At 47.3% G+C, this 24,203-nt stretch overlaps 1 protein-coding gene across 1 annotated transcript; it reads left to right on the top strand.

Annotated features, from left to right (window-relative positions):
• The first annotated feature begins 6,707 nt into the window (after positions 1 to 6,707).
• LOC127307329 (NAC domain-containing protein 73) lies at positions 6,708 to 9,499 on the top strand. Its single transcript, XM_051338064.2, has 5 exons — positions 6,708 to 7,292; positions 7,632 to 7,818; positions 7,900 to 8,387; positions 8,715 to 8,939; positions 9,032 to 9,499. The coding sequence occupies exons 1-5, from the start codon at positions 7,098 to 7,100 to the stop codon at positions 9,092 to 9,094; spliced, it is 1,158 nt and encodes a 385-aa protein (XP_051194024.1). The 5' UTR covers positions 6,708 to 7,097; the 3' UTR covers positions 9,095 to 9,499.
• Positions 9,500 to 24,203: the final 14,704 nt, after the last annotated feature.

Below are 24,203 nucleotides of genomic sequence, written 5' to 3'. Positions count from 1 at the left end.
GTTTAATCGCTTGTCAGACCGAGTAATCGGACCCAGCGAGTAATCCAGCCGATTCGACTTAATCTACACGGTGGCTGCACGAGTAGCGATTACTCGGACGATTAATCATCTAATCGGCCGATTTTTTAAACATTGGTTTTATAGCTCATGAGGAAGTATGTGGTGTTTTATCTTTCAATCTTGTTGGGCAACTTTCACCAATGGACTAGTGGCTTCATCCACTTATCCAATAACTTTGCAAAAAGAGTTGGCAATGGGATTCCCAGTCCCAAATTAATTAACCTAAATAGACACTCCTCCATGGTATGTGATTGTTGGACGGCACCCGAAGGATTCGGTTAGCCATGGCTTGTGTAAGCAAAGGTTGGGGGGAGTGTCATCATAATAAAACTAAAATAAAAAGGCACTCCTTCATGGTATGAGATTGTTGGCAGGCACCCGAGGATTCGGTTAGCCATGGTTTGTGAAAGAAAGGTTGGAAGGAGTGCCACACAAAATAAAAATAAAATGGGAGCCGCTCTTTGAAGGTTTGTCTGGCAAGGGGGTTAGAGTACCCGCTACCAGTCGTTGACAACAACAAACACCTCTCAAAATGTTACTTTTATCCTCTTTATATGATTTCAAAACTGAAAAAGCTCTAGCACATGATTTAATCCCTGCTTCCCTCTGTGAAGGGCCTGTCTTTTACTTTATGTTGAGTCAGTAAACCTATTTCCCTCCATCTTAAGCAAGCATTTGAGTAGTTGTGATCAAACCATTATATTGTGATTTGCTTCATCATGTCTTTTATTCTTCCTTGTTTAGTACAAGTTTTATCTAAATGAATATAGCTTTGCAAGTTATCAATGATCATGAGGAGATTATTATGATTGAATATGCAAGTTGTGCCATATAAACCTTAACATGAGAGCGCTGCTCGGTAAGATAAGTATAACCTGTTAATTGTTCTCTGACCAAGAACAAAGTTTGCCATCACCAATTATGATTTCTTATGCACCTTCATTTGTGATTAACTTATACTTGTTTCAAGTTGAATTATATGAGGAAGTTGTTTACTAGAATATCTTGTGTGAATGAATATGATGCTTCTTGTCCGTATTTTATTTATCGACTCTTCACTCCATAAACATGTGGTCCTGTTTACCGAGTTCAGTTTCGCTTGGGGACAAGCGAAGTCTAAGCTTGGGGGGAGTTGATACGTCCAATTTGCATCACTATTTTATACCATAATTTGCTGTTATTCATTGATATATTTCATATTTGGAGATAATACTTATGTTATTTCATCTATTTTGCATGTTTCATGATTATTGGAGGATCGCGCAACGGAGCCAGGATTCTGCTGGAAAAAGCGCCGTCAGAATGCAATATTTCGGAAGATCAACAGTTGACGGAAATTATACGAAAAATCCTATTTTTCCAGAAGACTAAGTGAGCCAGAAGGGGGAGCCGAGGGGACCCGAGGTGGGCCCACCCCATAGGCCGGCGCGGCCCAAGGCCTGGCCGCGCCGCCCTGTGAGGAGGGGGACCACAGCCCCCTCTCGCCTCCTTTTCTTCGCGTATGCCTTCGTCCCGAAAACCTAAGCTCCAGAGGGTACCTCGCGAAGAGTTACAGCCGCCTCTGCGGGGCGGAGAACACCAGAGAGAAAAGAGCTCTCCGGCAGGCTGAGATCCGCCGGGGAAATTCCCTCCCGGAGGGGGAAATCGACGCCATCGTCACCGCCATCAAGTTGGACATCATCTCCATCACCATCATCATCATCTTCATCATCATCACCGCCGTCTCCACCGCTGCACATCGTCACCGCTGTAACAATTTGGGTTTGATCTTGATTGTTTGATAGGGGAAACTCTCCCGGTGTTGATTTCTACTTGTTATTGATGCTATTGAGTGAAACCGTTGAACCAAGGTTTATGTTCAGATTGTTATTCATCATCATATCACCTCTGATCACGTTCCATATGATGTCTCGTGAGTAGTTTGTTTAGTTCTTGAGGACATGGGTGAAGTCTAAATGTTAGTAGTGAAATATGGTTGAGTAATATTCAATGTTATGATATTTAAGTTGTGATGTTATTCTTCTAGTGGTGTCGTGTGAACGTCGACTACACGACACTTCACCTTTATGGGCCTAGGGGAATGCATCTTGTACTCGTTTGCCAATTGCGGGGTTGCCGGAGTGACAGAAACCTAAACCCCCGTTGGTATATCGATGCAGCAGAGATAGCAGGATCTCAGAGTTTAAGGCTGTGGTTAGATTTATCTTAATTACTTTCTTATAGTTGCGGATGCTTGCAAGGGGTATAATCACAAGTATGTATTAGTCCTAGGAAGGGCGGTACATTAGCACAGGTTCACCCACACAACACTTATCAAAACAATGAAGATTAATTAGCCGTATGTAGCGAAAGCACTAGACTAAAATCCCGTGTGTCCTCGAGAACGTTTGGTCATTATAAGTAAACAAACCGGCTTGTCCTTTGTGCTAAAAAGGATTGGGCCACTCGCTGCAATTGTTACTCTCGCACTTTACTTACTCGTACTTTATTCATCTGTTACATGAAAACCCCCTGAATACTTGTCTGTGAGCATTTACAGTGAATCCTTCATCGAAACTGCTTGTCAACACCTTCTGCTCCTCGTTGGGATCGACATTCTTACTTATCGAAGATACTACGATACACCCCCTATACTTGTGGGCAATCAGTGCTACCTTGGCTACCGTATCCTTCTTGGTGCTCGCCTTGACGCGATGGCCTCCCGCTCGTTTTCCGGCATCACCACCACCTTCATCTTCGTCGGTGCATGCATGTGTGGCTTGATGAAGGCGCCTTTCGAGCTTTTGGCGGCGTGGCGGCGAGGGAGATTGACTTGCATTGGCAGGATAAATGAAAGAGAAAATGGCTTCTATACCATTGACAAACTCATCAATAGCTCATTTGCCATGCAACAAAGCAGAAGTGCTCACGTACCAAACACAAACAAAATACAGTGCTTATTTGCCACTAGCTGCTAGTCTGCTGTTGCCTCATACAATTTATGCAACAAAATGACTGCATTGCCCTCAATGGCAAATAAGCAACAATTTGTGCAGCAGGTCTGGTGCAAAAAATTGACAACATATTGACTTTTTTCAGCATTTCAACCAAACAACAGGGATATTTTAACAACAAAATAGTAGTCGATCCAAGTTCACATCATGCATAATCAGGTTCACATAATCACATCATCTAAAAGCATAATCAGGTTCACATCATCCAGAACCAAAAGAACACAACCTGAAATTGGATGTTAACATAAGCCTTTCCAATAAATCATGACATGCATGAATAATTGCAGTATGTAGACAAAACAAGCCCAGAATTTTAGAGTTTCAACTTCTTTTTGCTTGGAGGGGCCATTGCTTGGTCGTTTGGCACAATTCTCTTCTTGCTTCGAGTGCTCATTGCAGGGCTATCAGGAGCAACAACTATAACCTTTGATCTACATCAAAATTTCAGATTACTTGCTATAAGGGAACAGAGACATGTGTACAACAATATAAAGTAGAGTTAGTACAGATTTTGAACCTTGTACATTTCTTCGATGAGGTCGACTTGGCCACCTTGCCAATTGCATCAGTTGGACATGGAAGTAGAGGTAGTGCAATTTCACTTGCACCTTGAAGCAGAGGCAGTGGAGTTCCAGTAGTTGTCTTGATGGTTTTTTTCTTTCTTTTGTCCCTGGAGGAGTTTCACATATTAGTTTCATTAAGACAGTAATAAGGTGGCATAAAAATTGGAACAAAAGTACCTTTTTTTTTTGCTTTGCTACTTCAGCATAGGCATCTAGTGCTTCCGGAACAGCATCTTTGCAGCTTTGCCATCTATGTCCAAAGGCCTTGCAAATTGGACATTGGTGCTGGCCTTTATTTCTTGCTCTTGCTATTCTCACCACCACTTTTGTGCCTCTGCACCTTTGGCCTCCCAGGTGCCCTCCTAAGGATTGGGGGATTCAAAATAAAATCTTTCTTCACACTTGGCCACTGAGACATGTCGGTCAGGCCAGGAAGAACATGGGCATAAGCTGAAGTGAACTTGGCAACACTATAATAGTCATCAACAAAATCTTCTATGGTGACTTCCCTAATTCCATTAATAAAGCTGATTGCATATCACAATGTTTGATGACCAACTGTCCACTTCTATTCTAATGAAAATTCTGGTACATTTTAATGCATTCTTCATCACTTGACACAGAAACAAATTCTCCAGTAATGCAATCAAAGTACTCAAGTAATATTTTGTCCTCTGAACAGAAAGGAAAAGAGAATGTTCCAGCAATGCATGACAACAGATCCTTGGAGAGTGTCGAAGACGTAGTGGACGGGAGAGTGAGAGGGCCGGTCGTGGCCGAAAGCGGCGGCGTCGCGGCCAGCAGGGGCAGCGCCAACGGCGGATCCGCCATTTGGCGTCGCCTGGATGGCGTCGAAGGTGCAGCGGCAGGGCACTGAGGCGCGTCGGCGAGGACCATCTGCAGCGGCGGAGGCTGGTAGAGGGGCGGCGGTGGTTGGGGGAGGGGCGGCGGGGAACAGGCGAGCGCCGGCGGCGGCTCGTCCATCGCGTGCTGGGAGGGAATCGGTCACGTGCGTGGTCGGCCGGGTCGGGTGTGTCCGCCCGTGCGTGTGTGATTGATTTTTTTTCTTCCCCTACATAAACTAGGGGTAAACCTGGAATTTTCAGAGAAGCTGGGAAGAAAACGGTGTAGTTCTAACGTCAACTTAACGGTGATGGCAAATAAGCACTAAATTTTCTTTGTATTTGGTACACAGGCACTTGTGCTTTGTTTGATGGCAAATGAGCTATTGACTTGTTCGTCGATGGTACAGAAGCAATTTTCTCTAAATGAAAAGGAAAGAACCAGCAGGATGCTAGAAATGAAATAGAACAAAGTGCATGTCAAATACGATTGGAGTACGTCAATGCTACATCTGCCCCGCCTCTCGCTACCCGCCTTGCCGCTCATGTCCGACGGTCCCTCCACCCTCCCTATGGCCCAGGGATGGTTTGAGAACACTGGACCGGGTATTAGGCCGCGTCGGACAGAATTTATTTGAAAGTACACAATGGTGCTCAAAGAATTCTCGAACTTTTAGGAAGCGCTTGTGCGTGCCCGTATCATGTCGGTGTGAATGAGTAGATAGATTTTGCGAATCTTCACTATATACTGTGGCAGCAAATTGAAACCAGATCATCCATTCTCAACAAAATACGAGACATGCAAACCCGTTCTTACAACAAGTAGGGATACATGGTGCCACTTTTTCGTGTGTGAAACTTATGGGAGAGATCGATGCAAGATCCTTGCTGTGGTTGCCTGTATCATTACTAGGTAAGTACGAATGAGTATCTTATAGTATATGGATTTCGCGTATCTACCGCTGTTGCTGGCTGGCAGGAGAACAAACGAACAAGATCACCCTTGGATCTCAAAAAATAAAAAAAAAAATCTCCCTTCATTTCTCACCGAAAATCATCCGGCGAGCACCCAGAGATAGCATACCTGGGCCGGGCCGGGCTCTCTGACAAGATAGATCCAACGTATTGCTAGAGAAGACTTGCGGTCCAATTCAGGAGCAAGCATTAAACGGGGGACCACGACCACGTTCGGCTTGCCAAGGAAGGCAACCGCAACCCCAACGGGCGGCACTGTCCCTACCCTGTGGCAGCGCAGCGCAGCGCAGCAGAGGGTTTTTGGGGTTTCCCGAGGCGCAAAAGCGAGACGAAATTGCGCCCGCAAGGGAAGGAAGCGTCGCGGCCATTCCCCCTTCTCTTCCGCGCTCCTGCCGCGAGCCTTCCCCTCTGCTTCGCCGCGCCCCCATTATCACCGGCCGGGGAGGACAGGCCACCGGCGCAACTGGACCGGGGGGAGGAGGCTGGAGCGGGGGGAGCAGCAGCCGCACACGCCGCCGCCGCGCCGCGCCGCCAGATTAGGGTTTTGCTCTAGCTCGTCGGGCTGGCTGATCGTCGCCGCGGCCCGCGCGCGCAGCCCCGATCGTCTTCGGGACACGCCGCCGCCCGCCATGGCAAGGTTACGCCCCCTCCCCCTCCCCCGCTTTTCCCCTGTTTATTCTGCCATGTCACCACTGTTGCTTAGGGGTTAGGGCTTGCTCGGTAGCTGTTATTCCTCTAGTTCGGGGATTGTTATTCTGTATCATGACTATTGTTAGCCGGTTAGGGACCGGACCGTCGACTGCACCAGAAACGATTTCTCCCACCCACTCTACGCGATTCGTTCCACCTTCCGTGCGAGAATGCGGATTCAGGAACAGTTAGATTTGCAGTTTCTGCAGATCATAGGGTGCAGTAAATTGTCGGTTGCAGTTTCTTCTGCATCTTTTGCAGAGCGTGCCCGCCTGCATTGTGCCATTGATTGAGCAACCTGATGATGACATTGAAACTGCTCTAGTATTTCTTAATATGTGCCTGACCTTAGTTATCTTCTACTAGCTTATTGTGTCGATACGGATCTATTTTAGCATTGTTCGGTCAGTAGTGTTGTGTCAAGGTTTTGGCTTTCTAACAACAGGGGAAACAGGGCATCAATCGAAATCTACCATGTCTTTCTACACACAGCTTACCAACTGTCACTAGTTCCACACTGTTCCCCCTCAATGTATTTTATCTTCAGTTCTTGGGGTCCTGTTCTATGTCTAGGACATCTGCACGATGACTTGTTCGTCTCTCGTCCCCGTGTTCGATAGCATTGTTCAGTCAATAGTGTTCTGTCAAGGTTTTAGATTTCCAAGAACAGGGGAAACAGCGCATCAGTCGAAATCTCCTATGTATTTCTACACACAGCTTACCAACTGTCAGTAGTTACTTACTGTTCCTTCTCAACGTGTTTTATCTTCAGTTCTCGGGGTCCCGTTCTATTCGTCTCTCGTCCCCGTATTCTATAGCATTGCTCAGGCAAATAGTGTTCTGTCAAGGTTTTGGCTTTCCAAGAACAGGGGAAACAGGGCATAAGTCGAAATGTCCTATGTATTTGTTACCTGGTAGAACTACTACTGTCTTATGTACCGGTCATTTCAATTAGCATCATCCTGGTCACCTTAATGTATTGCTATGTAAGCACTTGCTATTACCAACCACTGATGTGGTTCCTTTGCTGCAGGACATGGCTCATCAATTCTAGGGGAGTTGCCAAGAAAATCAGGAATGCCAACTGCCCTGTTCGCCAGATAAGTGAATTGGGTACAGAAGCATGCAGGGAATGCCCCAACTGCAAACATATCATTGATAATAGTGATGTAAGTACACACATAAGCTCTTTTATACTTTGAATGAGATTCTTTACTTTTTGTTGAAACCTTGCTGGAAACCTGCTTTTGTTACATGAATAATTAGTAGATCATGTTTGTACTCTTTGTTGATAGCTGCCCTACCTATGTTACCTGTACTGTAGATGGTATCAAAGAAGGACTGAACATATCTAGAGACTGAACATCAGTAATAAGGCTTTGAACTGTATTAGCCCGTATAAGCTTCTGAATTACAGTTGCTTGCAAAACGCAACCCATTTAACTTCACGTTCCATGGTACAGTATTATTCATTCTAAAAACATGTCACTGTATTTCATCATTTGCAGGTTACTGTACAGTGGCCTGGGCTGCCAGCTGGCGTGAAGTTTGATCCATCTGATTTGGAATTGCTCGAGCATTTAGAACACAAGCTTGGCGTGGGAGATTCAAAGCCCCATATGTTCATCGATGAGTTTATTCCAACTGTGGAGAATGATGAAGGGATCTGCTATTCACATCCTGAAAATCTTCCTGGTAGGTGCATTCTTAAGTTGAGATGCTATAGGTCAATTCTTTGGTTCATTCATGTTCTAACTGGACTTTTCATCGTTATAGGCACAAGGAAAGATGGAAGCAGTGCTCATTTCTTCCATAGAGTCTCAAATGCATATGCTTGTGGCCAGCGTAAGCGTCGGAGGATTATCCACGTTGATCAGACCACTTCTGATCAGCATGTGAGATGGCACAAGACGGGTAAATCAAAGCCCGTAAAACACAATGGTGTTACTAAAGGGTGGAAGAAGATATTGGTTCTGTACAAAAGTCCGCAAAGAGGTGCCAAGCCTGATAAAGCTGATTGGGTGATGCATCAGTACCATCTTGGGCCGGAGGAAAATGAAGAAGTCGGGGATTTTGTTGTTTCCAAAATCCTGTATCAAGTGAAGACAAAGCAGGTGGACAAGTCCGAAACAAGTAATGAAGAATCTGATGCATTTGCTGCAAGTGTTTGTCCAAAAACTCCAAAGACAAAGACCCCACAGCCATGTCGCGTGAACAATAGTCCATCCGAAATTGGGCAGAATGATACTATCTTGCAGGACAAGGTAAACCACTGACATGTGAAATTTCCGGAATAGGCATAACCTTTGATTAAACCAGTTCTCAGTAAGAAACGATTGGCAGAAGACTAATACTTGATAAAATTGTTGTATATTTTCAAAAGGACACTGTACAGTGCTAGCCAATTTGGAAGCTAGTAGACCAAAATGCCCAATTGTTAGTAATTGTAATTCATGTAAGGTTTATAGTTTGTATGGTTATTCTTTACTATGAAAGCTGAGAAGCACTAATCTCCATATCCTGACAATTTGTTGAGACTGCGAATACATTTTGAGCATCTATCTGTTTGTCATTCTGTTGGTGTGTTGTAGGAAGAAGATGAAGAAGCAGACCAACCTGCTGTTAGCCTGGCAGATGCTAAGGAACCTGAGTGGTTCACTTTAGCGCCTTTGGCTGGGAGTAACGTGGATGACCCCCTGCGTTGTCATGAGGATTTTAATTCCTTTGGTCAGTCGGGCGCGCTTGACAGGCCAATCTTTTCTCAAGGAAATGAGATTTTTGATGGATTACCGGATGTCCATGGATCACTTCCGGAGGTTGGTACAAGTATATTCTTCGGTATTTGTAGTTTTTGTTGCCCATGTGTGAATGAGAAACCTGATCATGTCTTTCTCTCATCATGTCACAGGACGTGCTGTTGTATTCACCCCCATGCTTTGGCAGCTGGCAATGGCCAGAAGTGCAGGATTGATAATCATCTCTTACATGTATGATTATATATGGTGGCACCTTTTTTGAGGTCTGACTTGGCAAGATAGAAATTGTTTGCGCAGCAGTGACGCAATGGGCCATTTAAGAGTCGCAGAAGCACCTGAACATTTCTTTTGTCTCCCTAAAACCCCCAAAAAAACATGCAATGAGGTGTTCTATCTTTGGGCTGTATGTGGTGGAAACCTGTAGTAATCTCATGTAATGTAGGAGTTTCATACTTGGCCCTGTTGCAACTCAAATTTTGCTGTGACCTGAAGGCGATGGTGCGAATCTGGACTGGAGAGGCCCGTAACTTGGTTGCTCCATAGGTGATTACTGTTAGTTGTACCTTGCTGAATGCTGCCTGTCCAATTATTAATGTAAAAACGACTGTTTGGACGGATTAGTATTTGTCCAATTCTGATCTGGCATGCGCCAGTCGGAGCTGCTGGCTGGCCTATCATCCCCAACGGCTTGTGTTTGGATGATGATTCCACTCAAGAGTGTATTCTTGAGGAATCAGTAGAATATACGAGAGGCGTTTTGTTTGATAATGGAGATTTTATCATGCTATTGTGTTAGTTAATCAGTGAATGTAGAATCTGCTAGATGCCTTTTAACTCTTAATAAAAAAATAGCTGGTCACATGGGATTATTCCTTGCTCGCAAATCGCCATATTGGTGAAATCAGTGGATGCCTAATAGTATGTAACGAAGCTTGTGAAGATATTAGACATATCATGTTCATGTGTAGGAGAGCAAAAGAAATTTAGCATCATCTAGGTTTGGACGCTGAGATTGAAGTTATCCATGTGTAGGAGAGCAAAAGAAATATGGCATCATCTTGGTCTAGATGCTGAGATTGATGATGATTCCATTAAGGGCGGAGTGTGATTCTTGAGGAATCAATAGAATATATGAGGGATATATTAGAGGCGTTTTGTTTGATTATGGACATTTTTATCATGCTTTTGAGTTAATTAATCAGTGAATGTAGAATCTGCTAGATGCATTTTAACTCTTAATAAAAAAAATAGCAGGTCAATGGGGCGGAGGGCTCTCCATGGGATTATTCCTTACCTTGGTGTATTGGAAAATCGCCATATTGGTGAAATCAGCGGATGCCTAATCTGTAATGAAGCTTGTGGAAGATATTAGGCATACCCTGTTCATGTGTAGGAGAACAATAGAAATATGGCATCATCTAGGTTTGGACGCTGATATTGAGCATATTCAGGTGTAGTAGAGCAAAAGAAATATGGCATCATCTAAGTCTGGTCGTTGAGATTGAAGGTGCAGCAAATGCAGATACAACAGCCGATTTTTCCACCAAGTGATCTCGGCCTAGCGGAATAGGTGCTTACAGGGTCTTGTACATGGGGAAAGAGTTCAATCATGTGCTCGTGTGGCTATATCAACAGCCACTCGTAGAAAGAATTGTTTGAGGGCAAGAAAAAAAAAACACTAGTGGTTCATCGAGAGGGTTCGAAATGTCCACCAGAAAATGAAGTAAAGATTAATATTGATGCCGCTTTCAATTCTGAGTATAATCATGGAGGCGTGGGAGTGATTATAAGAGAAAATAAAGGCTGTTGTATTGCAGCTTGTCAGACTATTGATCATATCTGCATGGTTGAAGCTTACACTCTAAGGGAGGGCCTAGTTCCCTCTCAATTCATTGGATGTAACCGCATAATTATGCAATCTGACTGAATGTTTGTTACTAAAACAATGAAGGAGGGAGGATTTTCAGCAACTTCTTGTCCGGCCATCCACAAGGATTAATGAATTTGGCTAGTGGTTTTGATAAGATAGCTTTTGAGTTTTGTCCTAGGGAAGCCAATGTTGTAGCTCATGAGCTAGCAAAGTTCAGTGTTAACTCAAATTCTTCATTTAATTGGTGCGATGACTAATCAATAAAGCTTGCCGGATGACACTCACTAAAAAAAGGTCACTTGACCGTGTGGTATAGCTGCCTCGGTGGATCGTGCTTTGCATCTCAATTTACAATTCAAAGCGTAGTAAGAATTCATGGTGTTCAGGAAGCAAGGACAGAGCGACAGATACCCCGAACAGATATGATCCACTAGATCCATGGAGCAGAACTTTGGATGATGTCGTGCTGAAACTCGAACCGTGCGATACTGTAGACGTCAGGACGTGGCTCTGGGCTCGGGCATTCTTCGCTGCCTCGCTGGTGGCCGAGCCCACGACGCCGGCCGGTGGCAACTGGCAAGCAAAGACACGACGAAGCGCGCAGGCCGGCCGGCATCGACCGTTGAAACTGTGAGCGGCGAGGATTTGAGCAGTGTGCTGATCCACAACACGGGGACATGGCAGGCATGTGTGGTGTGTGGACCTCGAGGCGAGGGCCTGGTTTCCGTCTATGATTGCGTGATTGCGTCGTTGCTGCTCCTCCTCTTCCCAGCTCCTTCCGTTTCTTGGCGGCGATTGCACAAAGGAAAGTAGTGCGATGGTGCTCGTCTTTGGAGCTTGCACCGCTGGCCGGCCGAATGTTGCCAACGTACGCTCCTGCAATGGCATGCACGATCGATCGATCGATCGAGCTGGCTGGGCAGAGAATTGTAGTACTCAAACGATCTCCGGCCGGCATGACGGCGACCACACGGGGGCATGGAGAGATGGCGCCGAGCCAATCGAGCTTCCACCCGTGCGCTGGTTGGCTGGCTACGCCCTGAATCCCTGCACGAAAACGCAGGCGCACGCCGCCGTGTGCGTACATGTGCCCAAGATCGCTGCACATGTACGGTCCGCCCGTACCGCCATGGCGCCATGATTGGCATGCTCCTGTTCATCCCTTTGCTCCTTCCATCCTTCTCATGCCCGTCGTCGGCTATCCCACCTACTGGAGTGATTGCCTAAAGTCCTTTATGCTCAGCGACGCGCACGTACGAGCTGTTGGCAATCATGCATTTTCCCGGAAATTTCGAGCTCGATAGGAGCTAGGTGGATGTTGATCGGGCTCGTGCAGGGTGCCGGCATGCAGAAGTTGCCCATGAAGTGGTGTGCACGCGCTGGGAGATGGGCTCTATATATCCTGACACTGACATGTCATGCATGATAGATCATGGATACATAGTGTGTCTGATTGCACCGTATGCACCACACGATCATACAAATTAACCTGTTGGCTGTTGACGATCGATGCGATGAGCTGCCGGCCGGATTCGCTATCCGATGGCTCGACCGGCCGACACGGCCATGCAAGCGCCCCTCCAGCTTTGCTCTAGATTGAGACAACTACGGAGGATAGATTGATCGAAGGATCGCGTTCCCAAGCTAGACGACGACACGGCGAGAAGCTCCCGTGCAGCGCGTGCCGTGCCGTGCCCTGTCGCTGTCCGTCCGGCACTATTCCCTGTTTATGGATCAACCGATCAATCCTATCTTTCGTGTGGCACTGGCACCGGTGCTCGTAGATTGTCACCGACGCGGGTCCCTGTCCGACGCCGACGGGTACCGTACGTCGGTATGGCGCACCGCGCACGGCGGCGAGGTCGGACGTACACGGACACGAGATCGATGATAGCGTGTCCGCGTGCGGCATGAAAGCCACGTGCTGCACAGTGCAGTGCACACCGGCCGTCACGCCGCCAGCGGCGAAGCTTGGCGCGGCGGCGATCGCGGCAGCCAGCAGGAGCAGCAGCAGCCTAGCTAGCAAGGTCGATCGATGCCGTGGAAAGAAGAATCTTCGCGCCGGCCCGGCGGCATGGCGCCCGGCTACGTACGAACTGGCATGCCAAAAGCTGCCTACCTTGCCTGCCGCTGACATGGCCCATGGCTGGCTTCCTGCCTGCCTGTGATGCAGAATCAGAGACAGTTTCGTCAGACCTGTTAGCTGTTCACCTAAAACCCAAAACCACAGTACGGCAGCCAACGCTTTGGCATGAATGGGCCGTATGCATGCGCGCCGCGCTAGTGTCAGGACTTTGCGCCCCATGGGCCATCTGCTTTAGACTTTGGGCAAACCCTCGTATTATTTTCTTATTTTTCGTCAACAAACAGGTAATGAACTGTACACGACGTTTGCCACTCGCACCAATTGAGATTGTCAACCTATGGCTACCCGCACTCGAGGAAAAACTGCAGGCTCCACTGGAGTTAAAAAAAAGGGTCATCTGTGTTAGATGTATATATCTATATATTGTATTTTCTTCATATGTTAGGAGGCTTCCTGCATATTTGCAACTGTACATATACTATATATTGTGCCTTTTGGCTCCCTGGTAATACAACAAGCATATTGATCCAACATGGTACCAAGCTTTAGGTTTGCTCCTCCTCCATTGCAGCAGCCGCCGCCGCCCGTCCCGGCATCTTCCCGCCGCGACCCGGCCGCAGCCGCCGCCTCTACGTCGCCGTCGTCGTCTGGCTCGTCGCGCCGCGTCCGACCGCCTCGTCTCTCCCGGCCGTCTGTCATCCGCTTGTTCCGGCCGCTGCATCTCCGGCCGCCGTCCGTCACCGGCCGCTCCCCGGTTGCCGCCAACCCTTCTCCTCTTCTCCCCGCCCGCCCCGGCCGCCCATGGTCGCCGTCCTCCATCTCCCGGCCGCCGTGCTCCGCACCCGCCCTGCCTCTCTGCCGCCGGCCCGCCCCGCCGCCGGTTCCCTTCTTCCCCGGCTGGTCTGCTCCCGCCGCCGGCCACTGCCTCTGTTTCCCGTCGCGACGAGAAACTCTCTCTTACTCGGGTTGACTTTGATCGTTTTCGTTTCGATCTCATCTAGAAAAAAAAGCTATGTCTTCCTCCTCGGGCTATGTTGTGATTCCTCGCTGCCCGGTGATTTTCGATGGCGCGAATTATCCTGATTTCGCTGCCTTCATGCGCTTCCACATGCGCGGTTTTCGTCTTTGGGGTGTGATTTTTGGCGAGGTCTCCTGTCCACCGCGCCCCGTTGCTCCCACGGTGCCCGTTGCACCGCCGCCCGTTGCCCTTGCCCCTGATGCTACTCAGGCGGATAAGGATGCGGCCAAGAGTGCTGATGATACTGCTCTGGCTGATTATAACCGGAAGTTCCAGGACCACTCTACTGCCGTTGCGACTTACCGGCTGGATCTGGCTGACTACACTCAGTGGATCGATGAGGATGCTCGTGCTGCTGCTGTTCTCACCTCCAGTGTTTTGCCTCAGTATGCTGCTGAATATATGGGTCTTCCCACCGCTGCTGCTCAGTGGGCTTTTCTTCGTCAACGCTATTAGCCATTTGGGGATGCTCTTTACCTGTCTGTGGTCCGCCAGGAGCATGCCTTTCAGCAGGGTGATTCTACTATTGATGAGTTCTACACTCAGAGTGCTGCTATTTGGCGTGAGCTTGATTCTCTTCGTACAGCTGTGTGTGCCACATGTCCCTGCTGTCTGACTGTGCGTGCGGATCTGGAGTTTCAGCGCGTTTTTGAGTTCTTGTCGCGGCTCCGTAAGGAGTTTGAGCCGCGCTGTGCACAGCTGCTTGCCCGTGGTCGTGTTCCGCTCTCTGAGGTACTAGCTGAGTAGACTCGTCTTCGTGGTGCTGGTCTTCTTGAGGTTCCCTCTGTTCTTGCTGTTCGTGGGCCTCCTACGCCGTTGGATTCATTGCGGTCTCCAGCACCGCCGATACTCTCTACTCCTCCAGTCCAGGGCCAGAGTTAGCCTCAGCAGCCTCGTGGTATGACAACACCTCCCTGCACCTACTGTGGCAGGTCTGGTCACACTGTCTCTACTTGCTGGCAGAGGGATCCCAGCTTATGTCAGCGGCACTATACTCGTCGGCAGGCTGGTTCTTCAGGATCTTCTGCTGTTGCGCTATCTGATCAGGACATTCTCCGTGGCCTGCTCGCTACTACAGGCTCTTCCTCGACGGGTACTGTTGGTTCTGTACCTGGCTCTTCTGGCACCTCGCGACCACCACCTTCTACACAGTCAGGTATGTCATCCCCGTAGTATCTAGATTCTGGAGCTTCTTTTCATATGACTTCTGCTTCTTCTATTCTTTCTGCTCTTCGCTCTCTTGTTTCTCCTGTCTATGTTGTCACGGCCGATGGTACCTCTCTTCCTGTTTCCAGTCGAGGCACCCTCTCTACTTCCTCTTTTTCTGTTCCTGACGTTTCTCATGTTCCTAGTCTTAAGATGAACCTGTTTTCTGCTAGTCAGCTGATTGATTCTGGTTGTCGCGTCATTCTTGACGCTGATTCTTGTGCGGTTCAGGACCGCCATACACAGGCCTTGGTTGGAGCTGGCCCTCGCAGCCTTGAGTCCCCGTGGCTCTGGGAGTTAGACTAGCTTCGTGTTCCTCCTCCTGACACTTCTTCTGTCAGTTCTACTGCGGTTGTTGCTTTTGTCACAGGATCTTTTTAGCAGTGGCATCATCGGCTGGGTCACCTCTGTGGCTCCCGTTTATCGTCATTAGTTCGTAGTGGTCTTCGGGGGTCTATCTCAGGAGACGTGTCTTTGCATTCGTGTCAGGGTTGTAGGTTAGGCAAACAGATTCAGCTTCCCTATCCTACTAGTGCGTCTGTATCTCAGTGACCTTTTGATTTAGTTCATTCAGATGTTTGGGGTCCGGCTCCCTTTCCTTCGAAAGGGGGTCACCGATACTATATTTTGTTTATTGATGATTTTTCGCGGTACACCTGGTTGTTTCTTATGCGCTCTCGCAGTGAGGTCCTCTCTATTTATCAGCGCTTTGCAGGCATGGTTCGTACTCATTATTCCACGCATATTCGTGTGTTTCGTGCTGATTCTGCAGGAGAGTATATCTCCCAGCACCTGCGTGGTGTTCTTGCTGAGCAGGGTACCCTTTCTCAGTTCTCGTGTCCCGGCGCCCATGCTCAAAATGGTGTCGCCGAGCGTAAGCATCGTCATATTCTTGAGACTACTCGTGCTATGATGATTGCTTCCTCTCTTCCGCCGCATTTCTGGGCTGAGGCTGTCGCTACGTCGACATACCTCATTAACATTCAGCCTTCTGCTGCCCTTCAAGGTGGCATTCCTCTCGAGCGTCTTTCTGGTCGTTCTCCCGATTACTCGACTCTTCGTTTATTTGGTTGCGTTTGCTATGTCCTTCTCCCTCATCGCGAACGCACCAAGCTGACCGCTCAGTCTGTTGAGTGTTTTTTCTCGGATACAGTGATGAGCATAAGGGCTATCGCTGTTGGGACCCTGTTGGTCGTCGGATGCGCATCTCTCGTGACGTCACGTTTGATGAGACGCGTCCCTTCTATCCTCGAACTACCTCGGGTACTTACCCGGTCGATGATATCTTTTTTCTTCTTTTTCCGGATGCACCCCCTGCTATCCCTTCTTCTCCCTCATAGTTCTGATGCGCCCCCTTCACCTTCGGCGCCATCCTCTCCTCCGTCTATTTCCCCTAGTACTCCCCGTTCTCCGGCTTCAGATCCTTCTGATGCTGTCCCTTCTTCCTCTTCTTTTGATGAGTTATCCTCTGTCGATGAGCTCCCTCCTTCACGGCATGTTCGTCAGCGTCGTGCTCCAGCCCATTACTCTCCTAGTCAGTACGGTCTCTCTGTTGTTTCTGAGCCTACTTCTTACCGGGATGCCGAGCGTCATCCTGAATGGCAGATTTCCATGGCTGAGGAGATCGCTGCGCTTGAGCGCACTGGCATTTGGGATCTTGTTTCTCCCCCTTCTGGTGTTCATCCTATCACGTGTAAGTGGGTCTATAAAATTAAGACCCGCTCTGATGGATCTCTTGAGCGCTGTAAAGCGCGTCTTGTGGCTCGTGGTTTTCAGTAGGAACACGGCCGAGATTATGATGAGACTTTTGCCCCTGTGGCTCATATGACCACTGTGCGTACTCTCCTTGTTGTTGCTTCTGTTCGACGCTGGTCTGTGTCCCAGCTTGATGTTCAGAACACTTTTCTTAATGGCGAGTTGAGTGAGGAGGTTTACATGCAGCCTCCTCCTGGGTATTCTGTTCCCGATGGGATGGTTTGTCGTCTTCGACGTTCTCTCTATGGTCTGAAATAGGCCCCTCGTACCTGGTTTGAGCGCTTCGCCTTTGTGGTGACTGCTGCCGGTTTCTCTCCTAGTTTTCATGATCCAGCACTTTTCGTTCACACTTCTTCTCGTGGACGCACTCTTCATCTTCTCTATGTTGATGATATGATCATTACTAGTGATGATCCTGAGTATATTGCCTTTGTCAAGGCTCGTCTTCGAGATCAGTTTCTTATGATTGATCTTGGTCCTCTTCGCTATTTTCTTGGCATTGAAGTTTTCTCCACTTCTGATGGATTTTCTATCTCTCAGGAAAAGTATATTCAGGATCTTCTTGCTCGTGCTGCTCTTGGGGATGAGCGCACGGTTGATACTCCTATGGAGCTTAATGTTAAGCTTCGTCCTACTGATGGTGATCCTCTTCCTGATCCCACTCGTTATCGACATCTTGTTGGAAGTCTTGTTTATCTTGCTACCACTCGTCCTGATATTTCTTATCCTGTTCATATTCTGAGTCAGTTTGTCTCAGCTCCTACTACTGTTCACTATAGTCACCTCCTCCGTGTTCTTCGTTATCTTCGTGGCACGATCACTCGTCACCTTTTCTTTCCCCGTTCCAGCTCTCTCCAGCTCCAGTGCTACTCGGATGCTACGTGGGCGAGTGATCGTACGGATCGTCGTTCACTTTCTGCTCACTGTGTGTTTCTTGGTAGTTCGCTTGTTGCCTGGAAGACGAAGAAACAGGTAGCAGTTTCCCGTTCGAGTGTTAATGCTGAGTTGCGGGCTATGGCTTTGTTGATTGCTGAGGTGACCTGGTTACGATGGTTGCTTGCAGATTTTGCGGTCTCTGTAACGACACCCACTCCACTTTTGTCTGACAGTACAGGTGCTATCAGTATTGCACGGGATCCGGTCAAGCATGAGCTGACCAAGCATATTGGTGTTGATGCTTTTTATACACATGCTCAGGTGCAGGATGAGGTTGTTGCGGTTCATATGTGCCTTCAGATTTGCAGTTGGCGGATTTCTTTACAAAGGCACAGACTCGAGCGCAGCATGACTTCTTACTCTCCAAACTCAGTGTTGTGGATCCACCATGAGTTTGACGGGGGTGTTAGATGTATATATCTGTATATTGTATTTTCCCCATATGTTAGGGGGCTTCCTGCATATTTGCACTATACATGTACTATATATTGTGGCATTTGGCCACCTGGTAATACAACAAGCATATTGTCCTAATCTGTTCAGTATAAGTATGTTCCCTACAAATCTTGAACATGTACACTCGAGACCCATGGCCAGAATGAGTACCTAAAATTTTGTGACTAGATGCATCCCAACGAGGGGTGGATATTCATTTATGATTGCTACATTCTGTTGTTCTTTTCATATTTATTCCTATTGTATTAGGCAATATCATGTATTTTCATTAAAAAGTTATCCAGTGTTGGTCAAAGTGAATGAACACACATTAACACAACTGCTCTAAATACCGATTTAAGTGAGAAAATAAGACATGCTTCAGTCTATTATGTTAGAGATGAGCGCACTCGGCCTTTACTGATACACGGTGAAACATAACTACACATTTTGCTGCAAAACAAGCACTCTTGCGTAGAGCTTCTCCATGTTAGTGGGTCATGCTCAGCCATATCGGAAACTCTGCGCCTTGACCTAGGGCATTGAGCTCAGCACACCGGGATATAATTAATTGCCAATTTTTACCACTTTTTAGATTTATTTTGATTAAAAACAGATAAAACCCACACGATGAATCCGTGTTTTACTGGTGCACATGAAAACATTATGATGCCCTCTAAACCCACACGATGAATCCGTCTTTTTAGGGTTCAACGCCATGGATCATGACCTTGACGTATAACAGCTCAACACCGCGGCATTGAGGCATAAATCTTGACATAGCCAACTTCAATGTTGTGGAGAATAGAGTTGAGCAAAATGGTGATTTATTTTTGAGAGTGGACTTTCTGAGCAATTACTTGGGTGCACAACCCTATCTAGGTTAATAATAGGTACATCAAGATCTGTGCTAGCCCTTTTTTGTCTCTCCAACCAACTTTTTTGTTATGTATCTCACCGTACATCATATGGATTTGAAACTATGCATTTCACACATTCTGAATGTGGGAAAAATAATTTTAGATTTTTATGACATTAAATATATACATATATATATATATATAGAATATTAAATATTTGAAATTTTTAAATTGGATAAAATGTTCTGAACTATTTTTTGACACATTCTAGTTGTAATTTTTCAGTGATGTGCAAAATTTGAAGTCTGTACATTATAAAGTTTGAGATATACAGAAAAAAGAAAAAAATATGGGTGTGCACACCTGTCATGGTGCTCAATCACATCTTTCCCGTAATTTTTTTCCTGAACTTATGGAAAAAAGTTTGCCACTCTGAATCTCAAGGCTAGTCGTACAAATTGTGTAGGCCAACTCCGCCCGTTATTATTATTACCTAATTATGTGTGACTCTGGTGATATTGGAAACTCAAATATAGAATGAAAAGGGCACTGGGAGCTCTGGCAAATGTTTGTCCCAAGGGGGTAATCAGCATGTGCAAGACACCTGCTCAATGGAGGTCGGGAAATACTTTATAGGTGCAACTAGCTAGGAGGAATCGTAGCTAAACGATCTAAATCTATCTAACCCGATCGAATGATTTGACACTAAGCAAAGGCAGAACGTATCCAAAGTAGTCCTGCCTTTTTTTTTTTTTTTTGAGGTGAAAGTAGTCCTGCCTTGATTCTGGAGAAAACTTTTTCAAGTTGTTGCAGCATGCCAGCTCTCCGGAAGGGACAATCAATCCAAAATGTTTGGAATGATCTGCATGCGCGTACTAATTTGTCAGATAATCTCATATTATAAAATTCTGAGATCTATACGTATATTAGAATGATTATTATCGGAATACAAATTTTGTCGACATTACAAATAAACAATGTCGCGTTGTGGCTTTCATCGTCCCTGCTGCCGCCCTGCCCACGCTTTCCTCGGCAAGGAGATCATCGTACCATTTTATGGTGAATTAACTATGTGATTATTGCGATCGTGTCAGGTATGTGCTCACCAAAGTTGATACGATCCAGATTACAAGCGGTAGGCTAGCTAGGTATGCTAATTAAGAAGAAAGTTCACTTTTCCTCCTTCAATTTTACAAAGAGTTCACTTTTAGTCCTAAAATTATTATTATTTTTGTCTAAAATAGACCTTAAACTTCTTAAATTGATCACTTCAACAAGTTTATTGATTTTGTGTCAACATGACCTTGGTTGCTAAAAACCAACAAACCGGTTCAAGTGTTAAACGGTCCACACAAAAAAAAGAAGGATCCACATCTGATCGCTCTCGATCATGAAGTCGTGGTCTCCTCTCGTCTCCCTCCCACGTCCCGTGCAGCGCCGCACGCTGCCGAACTCCCTCCCATGCAGCAAAAGGGAAGGAGAGCCGTTTCTGTCATGTTTCTGCACTCTAGCTACTGGCCACGGGAGGGCCCGCGAGGAGGACCACCGCTTGGATGGTGGGATGGATGGATGGTGGCCGATGATACGTGAATTACTTGGCCGTCGCTATCAGTTTGGTGGATGACAAGCTTCACGGTCAGGAGGATGGGATGCTGAGGCGGTTGCCATCGTGATGGCGGCATCGAAGAGGATGGGGCCGCGTCGTCTGGCTAGTAACGGATGACGGGACGAGCCACATGCCCACGGTAAGATTGAGGGGAACAACGCCAAGTCGACAAGGAGGACCGTTGTGCCGTTGGACTGGAGGAGCACAAGAGTTATGCACACTAGCATGGCGACAAATAGCACGAGAGAACACATGGGATGCATTGCAGTTGAGCGCCAAATCTGCTCGAGAATGAGAGGGTTATTTTGACCTCAAATTTGCGAATTTTAGATCGGTCCAGACAGACGGATTCGGCCCGGTTCAGTCTAATTGGATCAATCTTTGGTTTTTAGAAAAATAAAAGTCGAAAACCATGGTATTGAAGAATTATGGAAGTTCAAGGTCTAATCTGAACCAGATAAAACTTTTAGGACTAAATGTGAACTTTCAGCAAAGTTGGAGGACTAAAAGTAGACTTTCTTTGCTAATTAATCATACTACTCGCCATAGTGAGTTGTTAATGAAGTTAAGCTTTGTATAATACTTTTGATCCATCTACCATGGGTCACCACAGACTTGGAAAAGGAATCGGTTAATCGCCATGGAGTACACTGGATAGACTGATACATGAATCCCCACGGTCAACCCCCTACAACCTCCGCTCTCCGGCCCCTCCCACTCGCCACCTGGCAAAGCCCATGTAGGTCGGAAAGGATATACCTCCATGGCGGCGGCGAGGGTCACCCCCTCCATGGCCGTAGCGGATTTCGTTTTTCCTTCAACGGTGGCGCATGGACGGGCGGTGACACCGGTCTCGGCAATGGTGAGGGAGGGTGGATCTGTGCTCGATCTCCTGGGCAACCATGGTCGTTGCAGCCTCTAGCTCCGGGTTCACCTTGGGCCGATGGGTTTGCGTGGGCCTATGGAGCACTAGTGAAGCGGCCGGTTGCCTCCTGTCGAGCGCAATTGCATGGTGATGGCGGCAGCCAACTAGGAGATGGTGGTGGATCGGACCCCAAATTCGTCCGGTGGAGAGCTTGGGGAGGCTCACCTACTAGTGAAAACTGAGCCTTGATTTTAGTCTTGGCAGGCCATGGACGTGTTTCTTGCCGTTGTTACCTTGTCGAAGGCATCATGTTGCAAGCCGCGCCGCTTCACCCGAACTCCTCTCGACGAAAACTTAGATTTGGGTTTCCCAGATTGGTTGATGGTGGCTCCTGGTACCATACCTCGGGGGGGGGGGGGGGGGGAGGGGCTTCCTTTTGGGGCATATGCAGACTCAAGTGGTCAGGTGTAACATCCCAAATTTTCAATAAAGAAAGAAAGAGAGTTTCCCAAAATGCAAATTTGAGAACCAACACAAACTTTTTCATAACACAAGTATTATGCATATAACTCACCTTTAATTATTATGTTAGTGTGCATTTTGCCATGATGATTGCTTGTGTGATTACCATTGTACTAAAACCCTAATCAATGATCTCATGATCACCCAAATGGAAGGAAAAAGAAAAGAGAAAATAAAATGGAAAAATCAAACCAACACTCACATATGGTTTATGCCATTTTTGCAAATCCTTAACCTAGACCAGTTTGGCTTGCACCATTGGTTGTAAATGGTTACTAAACACTTACTAGCACCAAAGGAATCAAAGAAACTCAAATCGAATCAAATTTGAAATCAAAACCAACTCACATGCACTAATGGTCACTTTTGACATTCTTAGCCTGATGCCCTCTTTGAGCCCCTGGTTTGGAAGATTTTTAAACTAAACTTTGCCAACTCTTTTCACCTCATCCAAGACAACATCAAGGTGAACAACTTTTCCCAAAACAACCCCTGCAAATTCTTGCTCAAATTCAAATGGTGATCAAGCAAAGTTGCAACCATAAAGCAAAATTAAGATCATATGCATTTTGTGATTTTGCAAATCAACACCAAATTGACCACCACCACCACCATTCTACTTCAAATAATATATGATTACAACCCACCAAAAATCATTCCAAAATTCAAAAATAATTTTCTTTCGAATATTTGATCAAACACCTTGCAGGCAGGGATCATTTTGGAGCCCATGCTGGTTTTCAACTTGGACCAAGTCCAACCCTGGCCTCCACTGCCTCCCTCCGCACCCCCACTAGCCTTTCCATGCCTCTGCATCACTGCAGCTTGGTCACCACGACCAAAACACGACCATGCCGTGGCATGACACACTCCACCATGCCACCCCTCTCTCCCTTTCACCTCAGCCTTGCACCACCATGTCCTGGACGCTCACCTCACCCTCCTGAGCACGCTCGTGCACGCCCTTGACCGCGGAGACACACACACTGCCGGCCAGAACGTGCCAAAGCGCGCACGGGCACACTCTGGACACGACGGAGCACCGTCTCGCCCCATCGCGTCAGCCCTCCCTTCGCCCTCTCCTTTCATCCGCACACTCACCCACGAGCCAGCTCTCTCCCAGACATCCCCAAGTGGACGCCGGAGCACTGTCGCCGTCGTCACGGATGACGACCGTCCGCCACGGTACTGCTAGCTCTCGTCACTCGCCCTGTCGCTTCAGACCACCGTTTGCTGTTCCAAGAGCATCGTGATGACCGCCTGGACGTCGCCAATCGTACGCGCCCACTCCCTTGCCCCTTCGCCGCTCCAGACGTCGTCGCCATGATCGACCCTCTCCACCGAGCCGCGGCACCTCCAGCCGCTATAAAAGGAGCCCCTCCCGCTCCCAATCCTTCACACCATCGCCTTTCCCTCTCATCACAACCCCTCTTCGCCACCTCTCTGCTCCACATTGTCCCTCACCTCCGTCCAATTGCACCACCGCAGCCCGTAGCACCGCCGCGGAAGGAGGAGAAGCTAGGAGCTGCCCCAGGAGACGTCGTCCGTTCGAGGAGCCTCGCCGTCGTCGACAACGCCGCCGCAGCACATCGCCGACCATCGCCGCGCCGCCGGTGAGCCTCCCACCCCCTAGCCTCGCCGCGCCCGTGGCCTGTTCTCGCCGGAGACGACGATGTCGCTCGTCCGTCCGATCTGCTTCTAATCCTACGGCGCGGAAAGAAACTTACCGTTTCAGCGTTTAAAACACGCTGACGTGTGGACCCCACTCTATCAGGCGGCCCGCTGCGCTAGACGCACTGCTGGGCCGGCCCGTTTCGTTTTCCCTCTGCGTAGCCCGTTTAAGTTTCCCGCCGACCCTCTAATTCAAATATGAATTTGCTGATTAATTTCAAATTGCAAACTGATACCATTTTCAAAATTAAATAGGGACAAATCTACCTAGACAAATTTAACAAATTTTATATATTTGGAAAGCTGAGCAAATTATCTACGCAACTACACTGGCCTCATCCTTAGATTCAATATAGAATTAATGTGACAAAATAAACAAGGCAGGGCCTTTTACAACTTCAAACAATTGTTAAAATTCAACCAAAAATGCTTTTGAGTTGATTCCAACTCTCAAAAATCATAATTCATATTGTCTATATGAATATGTAAAAAGA

This window comes from Lolium perenne, chromosome 6 (genome assembly GCF_019359855.2).
Source record: "Lolium perenne isolate Kyuss_39 chromosome 6, Kyuss_2.0, whole genome shotgun sequence".
Lineage (NCBI taxonomy): Eukaryota > Viridiplantae > Streptophyta > Magnoliopsida > Poales > Poaceae > Lolium > Lolium perenne.
The sequence above is the reverse complement of the archived record's forward strand: the minus strand, read 5'-3'. Positions and strand labels throughout refer to the sequence as shown.

Bases quoted from the DNA above. Each gene is read 5' to 3' on its own strand.
- LOC127307329 (XM_051338064.2), top strand. From the start codon at position 7,098: ATGTATTGCTATGTAAGCACTTGCTATTACCAACCACTGATGTGGTTC. The intron at 8,388-8,714 runs GTAAACCACTGA...GGTGTGTTGTAG, and splicing joins ATACTATCTTGCAGGACAAG to GAAGAAGATGAAGAAGCAGA. The intron at 8,940-9,031 runs GTTGGTACAAGT...ATCATGTCACAG, and splicing joins TCCATGGATCACTTCCGGAG to GACGTGCTGTTGTATTCACC.